The 12,735-nt window shown below is 55.7% G+C and overlaps 1 protein-coding gene across 1 annotated transcript; it reads right to left on the reverse strand.

Annotated features, from left to right (window-relative positions):
* Positions 1-488: 488 nt before the first annotated feature.
* Positions 489-9,986, reverse strand: DACT3 (dishevelled binding antagonist of beta catenin 3). Its single transcript, XM_047712344.1, has 4 exons — positions 9,446-9,986; positions 4,030-4,126; positions 3,710-3,862; positions 489-2,762 (listed from the first exon to the last, which is right to left on the reverse strand). Exons 1-4 carry the CDS (start codon positions 9,692-9,694, stop codon positions 1,366-1,368), a joined length of 1,896 nt encoding a protein of 631 aa, XP_047568300.1. The 5' UTR covers positions 9,695-9,986; the 3' UTR covers positions 489-1,365.
* Between the last annotated feature and the right edge of the window lie 2,749 nt (positions 9,987-12,735).

Genomic DNA, 12,735 nt, shown 5'->3' on the forward strand with positions numbered 1-12,735 from the left:
CTGAAATCCTTCCCATAAAGAAATCTCTGGACTCAGATGACTCAACACCACCAAAAGAACAGTGATACACAAGGCAAATATACAGCTCAATTTATATATGTATAGATATATATACATATATATAAACATGCATATGTATATAATAGTTATGCATTTGTATAGTTACTTAGATTCATATATGTTTGCAAATGCATAAAGGAAAAAAATGCAAGAATATGGAACAAACTAATTATAACTTCTGAGAGAAGGGATTTGGAGTTGTCCGTTTACCCGTATTTTCATGAAACCATGTTTATGCCCAAACACAACTCAATCAAAGGTCAGATTCTTTATACCCCATGACAGGAAAATTAGGTTGAGAACCACCCTGAGATCTGCTATCTGGTTCTGGACACTACTATATTCAAAGCAAACAGTAGTTGCTCACTAAATGTTAGTCCAAAGGAAAACCATTTCTCTCATTTTACCACAGAAGAGTCTACCACATATGTAACATTGTGCATTTATTTACAAAGAGGTTAGAGAAACACACAGAGTCTGGCCCCCCTGTGCACTGGGGAGTCACCATCGTCATAATAAATACAGTAATTTTAAAAAAGAAAAAAAAATACTGGATTGGAACAGTTGAGGGTCTTTCTGGGCTCCCCACACTCCCTCTCAGCAGGGGAGAAAGGGGGCATGAGATAGAAGCCATCTTCCTTTCCCTCTTCTACCTCTTAATCCTCCATAATTGTCCAGGGATAGAGGTGAAAAGTCTTTCTTTCCAGGTGTTACCACCTCCTACTTGACCCTCAAAACCCCAAAGTCAGTGCTCCTTCCTTTCCCAGGGCACTCTGCAGGCACCACCTGAGTCAAACACAGAGTCTTTGACCATGGTGCCAAGGGGATATCCTAAGAATCCAGGGACATGGACAGGGGGCACTTTGTGAATGGGGAGTAGGGGCGGACACTGTATCTGGGCATGGAAAGGAGGAATAAGAGGGTTCAGTGACGGAAGCGAACGGGAACAAACGGACTAAGTGTCTAAACTAAAATGGGGAAATTCAAACTGAATTACCCCTTCTGCATACCATAGTACACCCATAGTACAGATGAGGAAAGTGAGGCCCAGACAAAGGGAACTTTCTTGCCCAAAGGCTGCAGAGCCAGCAGCTGAACTGGGTCAAACAGGGCTCCTCCCCCATTCCTCCCTATGGTGGAGGGGGAGCCTTTTCAACCAAGACTTGCAGTGAATGGGGGCAGTGAGGAAGGGTCTTTGGAAGCAGAGAAAATGGTGGTCTTTGGAAGGGAGGTATGGAAGGGTCAGTGATTGGGAGTGTGGTGGTGCAGAGGCCATGAAGGGGGAGCCCAAGCAAACTCCCAAACTCACACTGTAGTCATGACCTTGAGAGAACCCGAACGGAAACGCAGTATCTTTTTCTTGAGTGCGTGGGAAGCCTTGATCTTCACAAAGACTTTGGCGGGGCCCGCGGGCGCCCCTCCACCTGCACCACCCCCTGCCCCAGAGGCCGCGGTGGCCGCCACCAGCTGCTGCGGCCACACCAGACCACCGCTGCCGTCTGAGTCGCTGGATGCGGAGCTGAAGGCCGGCGACTCCCCCTCGCTGGCGCTGGATTCACTCTCCCCATAGCCGCCGCCCACACCACCTGCGGGCCCCCGGCGTCCAAGCGGCCCCAGGCGCCCGGCCGAGCACTCCGAGTCGCTGCCCGCGCAGCCATAGAGAAGACGGCGCTGAGGAGCGGACGGGGATGGGCCGGGCACCGGGCCGCGGGCCGCGGGGGCTCGGGGACGGCCGCGGCGCCCGTCCGCAGCGTCGATCTCGGCCGTGGAGCGCCAACGGCGGCAGGACCCCGCGGCCTGGGCCGCGAGCGTGGGCGCAGGGCCGCGGCGGGGCCGCGGCGGCCGAGGCTCTTCCCGTTCGGCCGTGGGGTACTTGGGGGGCCCGGGAGGAACCGCGGCCGCGCGGCCCAACAGGCTGGTCTCGGACTGGGAGCGCGCGGCCTTGCGAGCCCTGGGCGAGCCCCGGCGGCCCGAGGCCTCCGTCATGCGTCCGCGGCGGCCGGCGGCCCGGGGACGCTCCCGGGGTGGGGACTGCTCCACGCTGCGGCCGCGGGTCAGTGGGGGCGCTTTGCGGCGGGCCGCCCGGCCAGGGAGGCCGCGGGTGGCGGCCTGCGCGGCCGGTATGTACTGTGCCTTCACCAGGCGCCCCTCGGCCGGGCTGTCGGGGGGCGAGGGAGCGGCGGGCGGCGCGGGGGGCTCGGGCGCCGTCTCCGACTCCCACTGCGAGGCCCAGGCACGGCCTAGGGCGGCCGGGCTGGCGGGACGAACCCCCGCGCGCTCCACCGGGGGCTCGGGCGCGGGCCGCGCGCCTCCGGGGGGCGGGGACACGTCCGGCGGCCTCTGGCGCACGCTGTTCTGGCGCCGCGGGCCCCCGTCCGCGCCCCCGGGACTGGTCCGGGGCTGGCCCGCCCCCCGGCGGCGGCGCCTGCGCAGGAGCGCCGAGATGTAGCCGTCCAGGGGCCGCCCCGCCCCCGAGGCGTCCGGCGAATCTGCGGGAGGCCGGCTGCAAGGCCGCGGGCTGCGCAGCGCCACGGCGTGCAGGGGGCTGGGCGTCAGGAAGGGCCCGGCGCGCGCCCGCCGCTCCGCGGAGGAGCAGGCCTCAGGGCCCGCAGAGCCCGCTGCCGTCGGGTAGGGAGCAGAGTATGATCGTGGCACGGCTGCCCGAGCGCTCACCGCCTCCGGAGCGCTGGGACTGGCGTCTCCTAGGGAGGGAGGCAAAAATAAAAAAAGGAAGAGAGGGGAGGGACCCTCGACGCCCTTGCTCAAGGAGCCTAGGAGGGGCAAGTTGCCTACCCCGCCCTCCTCCACTGTCATCCAAAACCCTGCTCTCACCCTTCCCCGCATATCAGGTTCATAACAAAATCGTCACAAGACCTTGAAGGGTCTGTCCTGCCTCTGCCTCTCTGACCTTCATCTCTAATTCCTGTCTTCTATAATTCTAGGTCTCAGGCTCTGCTGCCCTCTTGGAAGCACACTCCAGTCACGTTCCAGCCTCAGGGCCTTTGCACTTGCCGTTCCCTGGAACAAGCTTCCCTGAGGATATCTGCTTCGCTTATTTCAGGGCGCCACTCAAATGTCAGAGTCTCAGTGACACCCTCCCTAACCATGTGTCCTAAAATTGCAACTTCCTCCCCAACTCAAAAGGGTATGCCCTCCCCAGCTCCCTTCCCTAACTTTCTTCTCATCCTATATGTCTGTATCTTATTTATCTTGTATATTATCTGTTTCTCCCACTGCAAAGTCAGCTTTATGAAAACAGGGATTTTTTTTTTTCTTTCCCTCTGGGTATCCCTCGCCACTGAAACAAACCTAAGCTGGCACCTAGTAGGGGCTCAGAAACTGACTTGTATAAATGAACAACAGGAGTTGCTGTTTACGTGGCTACCAAGTGCCAAGTCCAATGGTAGTGAGGACGCAGGCTCATTGAGTATGGAAAACTTCCCTATGAGGCAGGTGCTGCTAATAATCCTATTTTAACAAAAGGAGAAACAGAGGCCCAGAAAGAAGCAACATGCTCAAAATCACATGAGAAGGGAGGGTCACAGCCAGAGTTTGAATCCAGGTCAGTCTGACTCAGAAGCCTGTGCTCAAAAGCATTCTCTTCCTGCCCATTCCCTGCCTCTCAGGGCCCCAACCCCACCCACCTTACCTAGGGACTTGGGCCTCTCGCTGGCGTAGATGCCTCGGGGTTCAGAGGGACCCAGGCGTCCATAGGAGCCAGATCCAGAGAAGCCACTGTCCCCACAGAAGGTAGAGGGGGGTGAGTCTGGACCTCCCGTGGAGCTGGGGTCTTCATAGAAGCCTGGATTCCAGGGAGTAGAGGAGAGACAATCAGGGGCCTGGACGGGGAAACCAGGGGTGGGGAAAGAAAGAGACCAAGAGGCAGAGACAGGGAAACCTGAGAGGTAGGGGGCAGTAGGAAAGATGGGGATGTCCCAGGCAGACCCTTCTCCCTCTACGCATGCTCACCTGAGCTGCGCCCGCTCTCCTGTTCCAGGCCCCCAGACTCCAGGCTCAGGTCTCCCAGCTGCTGGCCCAGGTCCCAGATGAGCCCAGGCAAGGCCTCCTGAGGGCATGGGGAGAGCAGGATCGTCAGAATGTCCCCAATCCTCTGCCGCCTGCCCCCCTCCCCCTATATCCCCCCCCCATGAGCAGAGTTTCACTTTGACAGTGAGGCTCTGATTTCAAAAGTCTAAAAGCAGTACTGAAGTCCAGTATCTCCCTCAAGATCTCTGTCCTTTCATCCCATTAGAAGTCCCAGTGATGGGGCACCTGGGTGGCTCAGTGGGTTAAAGCCTCTGCTTTCAGCTCGGGTCATGATCTCAGGGTCCTGGGATCAAGAGTCCCACATGGGGCTCTCTGCTCAGCAGGGAGCCTACTTCTCCCCCTCCCCTCTCTCTGCCTGACTCTCTGCCTACTTGTGATCTCTGTCAAATAAATAAATAAAATCTTAAAAAAAAAAAAAAAGAAGTCCCAGTGATTATCTAACTCAAGTCCTTCATGCTGCAGCTACATTAACCTTTCTTAGGTGGGATAAGCTTCAGAAGTTCCCATCCCTCGCCCCCTCTCTGTCAGGTGTTTCCTCCATCACCCCTTAACCCCTATCAGAACGTTCCTCTTCGAGTCTCAGTTTACGTGGTGTCACTGTAAGGGGACTTTGCCCCCAAAATACCCAGGACCCAGCAGATCCCCTAGCCATTGGTCCACCTCCTCCCAGTACTTGACTTTCTCTTCTCAGATGCTCCCATCATCTCCCTCTGCCCCTTATCATCAGCACAAAGTCCTTTTGTAAGTCTTCCTTAAGTCCTTCCTGCTGCAGACTGATTCTTTCCCTCATATGGATAAAACAGGCTGACCACAACTTGTAGAAGTCTTCGGTCCTTTCCCCAGGAAGAGCACCCTAGGAAGTCCTTCTGTGAGTCTAGCCGGTAGCAGTACTACAGTAGCAAGCCCCAGCCCGTTCCCTGGCTCCAGGGAACATCTTTCTCCCACCCTTGCTTCATTCCCACCCGGAAGCCTCCCATGTCTGCCCCTGAACCTCATCCCCATGAGAAAGTCCGGTTGAGTCTATCCTGGATCCTTCTTGCTGCAGAAAACGAGCATTTCTTATCAGGTGAGAATAAAGGAGGATGAAAACCCTTTTAGGGGAGCGACAGTGACCAGGGACGGGTCGAGGGACTAAGGCAACGCAGATGGGGCTCCAAGACGCTAGGACCTAACCCCATTTTGGAAAAACAGGGCCAGATCCAGGAAGAGTTGCACATGGGTCTGGGGCGAAGCCAGAGGTGGCCGCCCGCCACAGGCTGACGGTTGACCCTCAGACAAAAGCAGCTTGTCTGGATGGCGGGAGGGAGGGAAGGAGGGGGGAGGAGCCAGGAGGCCAGTCGCCCAGCCCTGCCTATTTAGGGCAGAAAGACTGGCCGGACCCCCCCACCCCCCTGCAGACCCCCCCCCCCCCCCCCCCCCGCCTCTCAGCTTCCTACTCCTGTGGCTGCTCTCCTGGGCCCCTTGTCCTCCCCCTTCCCTCCACCCCAAGAACAGAAGCCCCCATCTGGGTTTGTTTAGGGGAGGAAAGTCAACAAATCATTCCATGTTGGGCTCCTGCCCTGGGTGTGCAGAGATGCTCAGGGTGGCGTCATCTTGGAGCAGAACCCAGGAAAGCAGCCGGATTGTGCACAATCAGGGGGTGGCTAAAACAATGTCGGAGACCTGGCCAGGTACCCCATGTCATGTCCCCCACTAATCACCCCCCTGCTCACTCTGCTCCAGCCACACTCCCTGGATGACCATGCGGTGCTCCTACCTCAGTAAGGATGTGCTCCCCCTGCATTTCTTCCTGGCTCCCTCTCTGGCTTCATTCAGATCTTTCCTTACAAGATCCCTCCCCTGACCGGTCTTTCCAAAATAGCATCCCCGTCATTTTGCACCCATTGACCTGTCCCCCTCCCCCCGCTTCCCTGCAACGTAGCAGTAATGACCTCTTGGCTCAAAAGGATGCATCAGGTTGTCATCGGGTCTGTCTCACTAAATGTCATCCCTGGAAGGCAGAGATTTTCATCTGCTTTTTTCATGTCAGGATCCACCCCCCCACCCCTAGGGAATAGCATAATGTCTGGAACAAAGCAGGTGCTCAGGAAACGTTTGATGAAAATGAATGTACATAGCAGAATACTATACAGCTGTCAAAATGGAAGGACGCAATTTCTACACAGAATCATCGCTAAGAGGGGGCACCTGGATGGCTCAGTGGGTTAAGCATCTGCCTTTGGTTCAGGTCATGATTCCGGAGTCCCAGGATCGAGCCCTGCATCAGGCTCCCTGCTCAGCATGGAGTCTGCTTCTCCTTCTACCCCTTACCCTGCTTTCTCTTACTTGCTCTCTCTCTCTCTCTTTCTCTCAAATGAATAAATAAAATCTTAAAAAAAAAATCATCACTAAGACAGCATTGACAAGATAAAGAAAAGTGCCGCGTATGAGCGGGAGTCAGATTTACCTGCAGGGCCTGGGTCCCACTTCCAGAGCTTCTGATTCCAGCCTGGAGCCCAAGAATAGGCATAACTTACAAGTTTCGGGGTGACACTGCTTAGCCCAGCAGCCACACTTTGAGAACCGCTGGTGTTATCTCTGGGACCTCCCCCAAGAGACTAGAATTGGCAAGAGCCAAAGCAAAACCCTACGTTTCTTGGCAGGTAAGCTCTTCCTACAAGCAGATCCATTGGTCTAGAGGGACTCATGCCAACGTGACATTGGCAGTGATCTCCGAGGAGACCCTGTGTGACCTTTAGCAGGTTACTCCCCTCTCTGGGCCCTGGTTTCCTTGTCTGTAACCTGGCCTCATTCAGCTCCCTCTCTTAAGGGGTGTTGTGAGGATTATATGACTTAAAACAGCGGTTCCTTTTAAGCTCAATAATTGCTAGCTTTTATTCTCACACGAAAGCTATGAATTTCCAACCAGCAAAATATAAAGTCATGTTTTACTTGTGTAATTAAAAATAAACATAAAAGGATAGACTGGGAGGAGAGCTAAGTTCTGTGGGTCTAATTTCAGTTCCTGCTCTGTAGGGAAGAGCAGGGGTAAGGGGGACAAACCAGAGAGGCCGCCTCTTCCCCACGCCTGGGCCCTCCAACACCACCCCTAGTCCGCACACTCCCACTGTTGGTAAGTTTGACCCCCTCCCTTCTGGGTGCAAAGTGATGACTCTTCAAAAGGACCTTGGTCTGAATCCTGCTCCCTATGTACCCACAATACCCCTCATCCCCACCCCCCTTTTCTTTGCAAGCCCTTCTTCCAGCAGGCCTGTGGTCGTGCAGTTTGGATAGGTTTAACGGGCTCGTTAGGTGAGGACCCCTGGAGACCCCATGGCCTAAACTTTTCCAGACCTGTGTTCCCTACTACTCACATGTCCCTAGTCTGTGCCCCGTTCTCTTTAGCGCGATTTGGAAGTCCTTCTTCAAGTCTAATTTAAGTCCTTCTTGCTGGAAGGGGACCCTTTTTCTTGGTGGAAGAGAACGGAACTCCCACCCCCATCCAGGATTCTGACCTCTCTTCTCTGAGACACCCCCGGTCTTTACCTGCGTCCCAGCTACTCCTATTAGCAATGAATGGAGTCTGGCTTCAATCTTTCTGGCTTCAAAAGGAGTGTATTCCTTGGCAGGGGGTGAGGGGCGGGAGGGGTTAGCATCACAAGACAGAGGCTCGGGATCAGAGAAGGTACCCACACCCTCTTCTGAAGGACCCAGGAACCCCCAACCGCAGAGACGTTTATATTTAGCGCTTTTCTGTTCCTCCCTCTGCGCCGCTGCCTTCCTCCCGCTGCCTGCCACCGCCTCCTCCCTGACGCTGGGACGGAGCTTTGCCTGGAGAGTGTGGGGGAAAGAGGCCTCTCCACTACCACCTCCTGGGGGGCGGGGTAGACAGAGGGGCAGAGAAGGGGGGAGACTCAGCGGCAGGGATAGGGAAGCTGAAGGGCAGCGAGGGGAGACTGAGGCAGACTGAGGGACCGGAAGGAAGGACACAGCTCGCCCATCCCCGTGCTCTCTCCCTCTCCTTGTACGTACGGTGGGAGGTGCCTACCCAAGCCCAGCCAGCTTGGGGTGGGGTGTGGGGGGGAGCTGATGAAGGCCCCCACAAGGCGTCTCTAACTTTGGGAGGGGGTGGGGCCTCCCACAGCTGTTTCTGCTTCCAGAGAAGAATGTGCAGGGTCTCACTCCCGGTCGGGGGAGGGGCTGTGCGTGCAGCCCCGGAGTCTGGCGTCAGTCCCCCTCCCCATTCTCCATCTGGGGAGGGGGCAGTGGAGGTCAGCAGCAGGGAGAGCCCCCTCCCCCGCCGCCCGGGCTCAGGTTTCCCCAAACGGGAAGCTCTGACCACACACAGGCTTGGGGATGGGATCTGCAGAGGGAGCCAGGGTCTGGGGCCTGGCAGGCTGGGGGGAGGGGAAGAGAGAGATAGGGACAGGGACGTGGGGCGGGAAGAGAGAGAGGTGCAGAAAGGCAAGAGAAGACCAGGGAGACCGAGACAGAGAGACACAGAGAGACGGAGGATTAAGAAAGACAGAAACAGATGCTGAAAGTCAGAGATGTGGCAGTAGGGAGACAGAGTGAGAGAAATCCAGGAAGAGGTCGGGAAAAATCAGAGAATGACAGAGAAGGAGAGAGGGGTGGTGCTCTTGAAGTCATTCTGGAGACCTCTGCCTCTTTTTCTACCATTAGAACACTCAGGGAGTTCAGAAGCCAGACCCCCATGCTGCCTCGACCTGCCTCTTCTGGGGCTCACCAAGGCTGGGACCAGCTAGGAAAGGAGGGAAAGTGTCACCGCAGAGTAAAGATCACCGCGGACTGCAAGCTTCCTCCCAGCGGTGATCCATCCCTCAGGAAGCCCAAGGATCCCCTCCCCCCCACCCCGCCCCCTCCAGAGATCTCCAAGCACACCGGGACTTAGGGAAGATGGAGCCCTGGTGGCGGGGCCAGAGGGGGGCATGCTTGGATTCCAGCTGTGTGACCTTGGGTGAGTCGCTTGCCATCTCTGAGCCTCAGCTTCTTGCTCTGTAAAATGGGGACTATCACCCCTTTCTCCCCCAAGCTTCAAGAAGACAGCGCATGCCAAATACTCGGCCCAGGCTTGACACATACTTAGCGCCCAGAAGAATTTTCTTTGGGGAAGGGGCCTGTGCATTTCACGAGGCTCCAGCGGAAACGATGCTGTCCCCCTTCCCCAGTTTGGGGGTGGGCAGGCCCGATCCCGCCCGCCGCCCATACTCCAGGGTCTCCAGTCCCACCCCCTGTCTTTTCCCCCTCCCCCACCGGAACGGGTGTCTGAGCATCCAACCGAGACGGACAGACAGACACAGACGGGGGCGGAGGGATGGACGGACAGGCGGCCCCTCACCAGCTGCTCCTCCAGGGCCGCTGCGGCCCGGCGCGCTGCCGCCGCATCTTCGTCCTCATCGGCGTCCTCCTCGTCCTCGGCCTCGGCGCCCCCCATTCCGGGCTGGGCCAGCCGCAGCGCTTGCTGCACGCGGTACTCCTGCCTCTCCCGGAGCCAGTGCAACTCGCAGAGCCCGGCCAGGCTGCCCTCCAGCCAGCCCCGCAGCCGGCCCCGCTCGGGGCTCACCGGGAACGAGAAGGCCCGGATCATGGCTGCGGCCCCCCACCCCAGCCCGGCCGGGCCCCACGGCCACCCCTCTCCGGGTCCCACCTCCCCGCCCCAACAGCCCGCCTGCCCGCCCGCCCGCTGGCCCGGCTGTCACCGTCTCATCTGCATAGGCGCCCGCCCATTGGGCCGCCCACCCGCGCCTTATCTGCATGGTCACGCCCCCGGCGACAGAGCAACCGTCGCCTATTGGCTGGTACCCTCCCTTACGAAGATGCCCGGCGGTGCACCCGCGCCCCCCGACGCGACGCATGCTCGCAGCTTCCTACTCGCTTTGCTTCTGGGCGGCCTCGCCACGCCCCACCGCTTGCTGCCTTTGGGCTCTAGTCACGCCCCCCTCTCGCGTCACAATGAAACAAGTCCGCCCTTGCTCCAACGACATTGGCCCGTGCCTCCCCGGTCCCGCAGCTGGTTCCGCCCCCTTGCGGGCGAGCTCTGGCTACCATTGGACTGTCCCGCGAAAGGAGAAGGGGTGATCTATAAATAGAGAATGGGTCCACGTGACAGTTTGGCAACCTTCCCTCTCCCCCCACCCCTAGCGACCCTGAGCTGCTGAGGCCGTGCGGGGGGCGGAAAGGGTTCTCGAGTCGAGCCCTGATTTTGCCTCCTCTTCCACGAAGGCTTCCCAGACACTCAGCTGTAAAACTAAAAGGCAGCCAAGAGCGATATCCTTCCAAAAAATAATGCTTCTAAGCGGGACGGTCTTCACGGGCGTGTGACCAGCTTAGGAGGGCCCCGCGCTTGGTTTAATATTGGCTGACTCCTAAGAGTCAGAACGGTTATATCCCAAATTCTGGAATTGTAAGACCAGCCTGGGTGGAAGATTCTATGATCAGACCAGAACAGAATCTGAGCGTCTTTAGTCTCCCAGATTGTGTGGGGGGCATTGCGTTCACCATTCTACGATTCCAGGAGCCTTTGTTCAACGTTCTAAGAGGCTTTGTTCTCAGCATTCTAAGATGCTCTGTTCTCAACGTTCTGTGGTCCTAAGAGTCTGAGCCTGACTTTGGTTTCCAAGGTTCCTTTCTGGCTCCCCAGGCTCCGCGAGCCGGGCTGGCGCCCCCTCAGGCGGCCAGCCTGTGTCACTACGCCGAGTGTGTGTCCCTACAACCTTAGAGATCTAGCTCCAATATTCATACCCATTTCTCAGACAGACCTTGACTCACTAATAGCCAGGGCCCAGAAGATCACGTGAGACCTTTCCTCTTTCATGATCCCCTCTTTTATGGCACCAGGAGACATCTGGTCGTAAGCTGGAGAGGCAGAGATTATCATCGACTCTGGAACCAGACTGCTGGGGGTGGGGGTGGGGCTGGTTTTGAAGGGATCCCCAGCCCCTGCAACTTTCTAGCTGTGTGACCTTGGGAAACTTGCTTAATCTCTGTACCTCAGTGTCCTTATCTGTATAATGGGGGTCATAATACTGTCTACCTTATCCCGTCATTCTGAGGACTGAGTGAGATATTTGCCAGTGCTTTCCACGTATAAAGAACCACAGAAGGGTCTGTTAAATAAGTCCAAAATGGTCCCAAGGAGAAAAATGAGCCTGGACTTTAAGTAGAGACAAACTATATTCACTTCTCCTCTTGTTTAAGACAGACCAGATTGTCCTTAAACAGTCTTAATTTTCCGACAATGGGGAGATGGCTGGGATTTCTGATAGGTGGATCTGGGGAACTTGCTCTCCAATGAGATTTTCTTAGTAGTTCGTGTCTGGGGTGATGTCAGGGTTGGGTTTTTTTGTTTTTTGTTTTTTGTTTTTTGTTTTCATCTCTGCTGTTCGTGCAGGGCCGCCTGAACCATCTCTTGCGTAAAATGTTGGATCTGGAACAGATTTAGGTTTTGGTCACTGGGCATTCGCCGATGGGTATTCCTAGGAAGATAAATAAAAAGAGAATTATTACTGGTTGAATAAGAGAGTAACAACAGGATCCGAGGCCTGAGGGGAGCCAGTTGCCAGGGCTCCCAGAAGGAGGTACAGAGAGATGGTTGGTTGGTGGAGTCAGAACAGTGGTTCTAATTCTGCGGGTTTCCTCGGTGGCCTCTTGATGTTCTTCCTGATGATCATGAGGTCTGAGTCGTCCCTGGAAATGAACATGCAGCAGGTGCTTCCAACCACAGGATATAAGTCCTTCCCTTGGCTGTCCCTAACTTGGTACAAGGGTTGCCCAAACATGGTTGGAGGTGGTGTGGAATCCTCGGAGCTTTACTGCTATAAACATGTGGCTCCTTGTTCCAAGCCTCCTTTGGATGCTAATGAAAGGGGGTCTCAGGGTCATCCTGGTTCGTGTGTCTGAGTGGTGACTTCCAGTCTTCACAGGATGTACAGGTTTCTCATGTTTGGGGGGGGGGGATTCGGTGGGGGTTTGAGTCAAGAAATAGTGAAGTTTAGACATTGATAGAATGAAGGGGAATCAAGACCCTGAAAAGGACTTACAGGATTGGCAAGATAACAGAAGCCAGTCAGCTTCTGGTAAGTAGATGCCAGTCTGCAAATCTTTACCCATAAAATACACATCATTGGGGGCAATCCCAAGACTCATGAAAATAATTGTCTAATTTATTTGAGGGGTCGGAAAATAAATGTTGTGGGTTTTGTTTTCGTTTTTTTTTATTCTGGTTCCTGGCTTTTTGATTGTTATTTATTTATTTATTTTTTGTTGTTTTTTTAAAACGTTGATTAAAGGCAGAAAACCAGGTGTGCCTGAGTGGCTCAGTCAGTTAAGCATCTGCCTTCAGCTCAGGTTGTGATCCTGGGATCCTGGGATCCAGTACTGTGTCATGCTCCCTGCTCAGGGGGCAGTATCTGCTTCTCTCTCTCTCAAATAAATAAAATCTTTTTTTAAAAAAGGGGGTGGCAGGGGCGCCTGGGTGGCTCACTGGCTTAAGCCTCTGCCTTTGGCTCGGGTCATGATCCCAGGGTCCTGGGATGGAACACCTCATCGGGCTCTCTGCTCAGCGGGGAGCCTGCTTCCTCCTCTCTCTCTGCCTCTCTGCCTGCTTGTGATCTCTGCCTGTCAAATAAA

The sequence above is a fragment of the Lutra lutra genome, chromosome 17 (assembly GCF_902655055.1).
Source record: "Lutra lutra chromosome 17, mLutLut1.2, whole genome shotgun sequence".
Taxonomy (NCBI): Eukaryota; Metazoa; Chordata; class Mammalia; order Carnivora; family Mustelidae; genus Lutra; species Lutra lutra.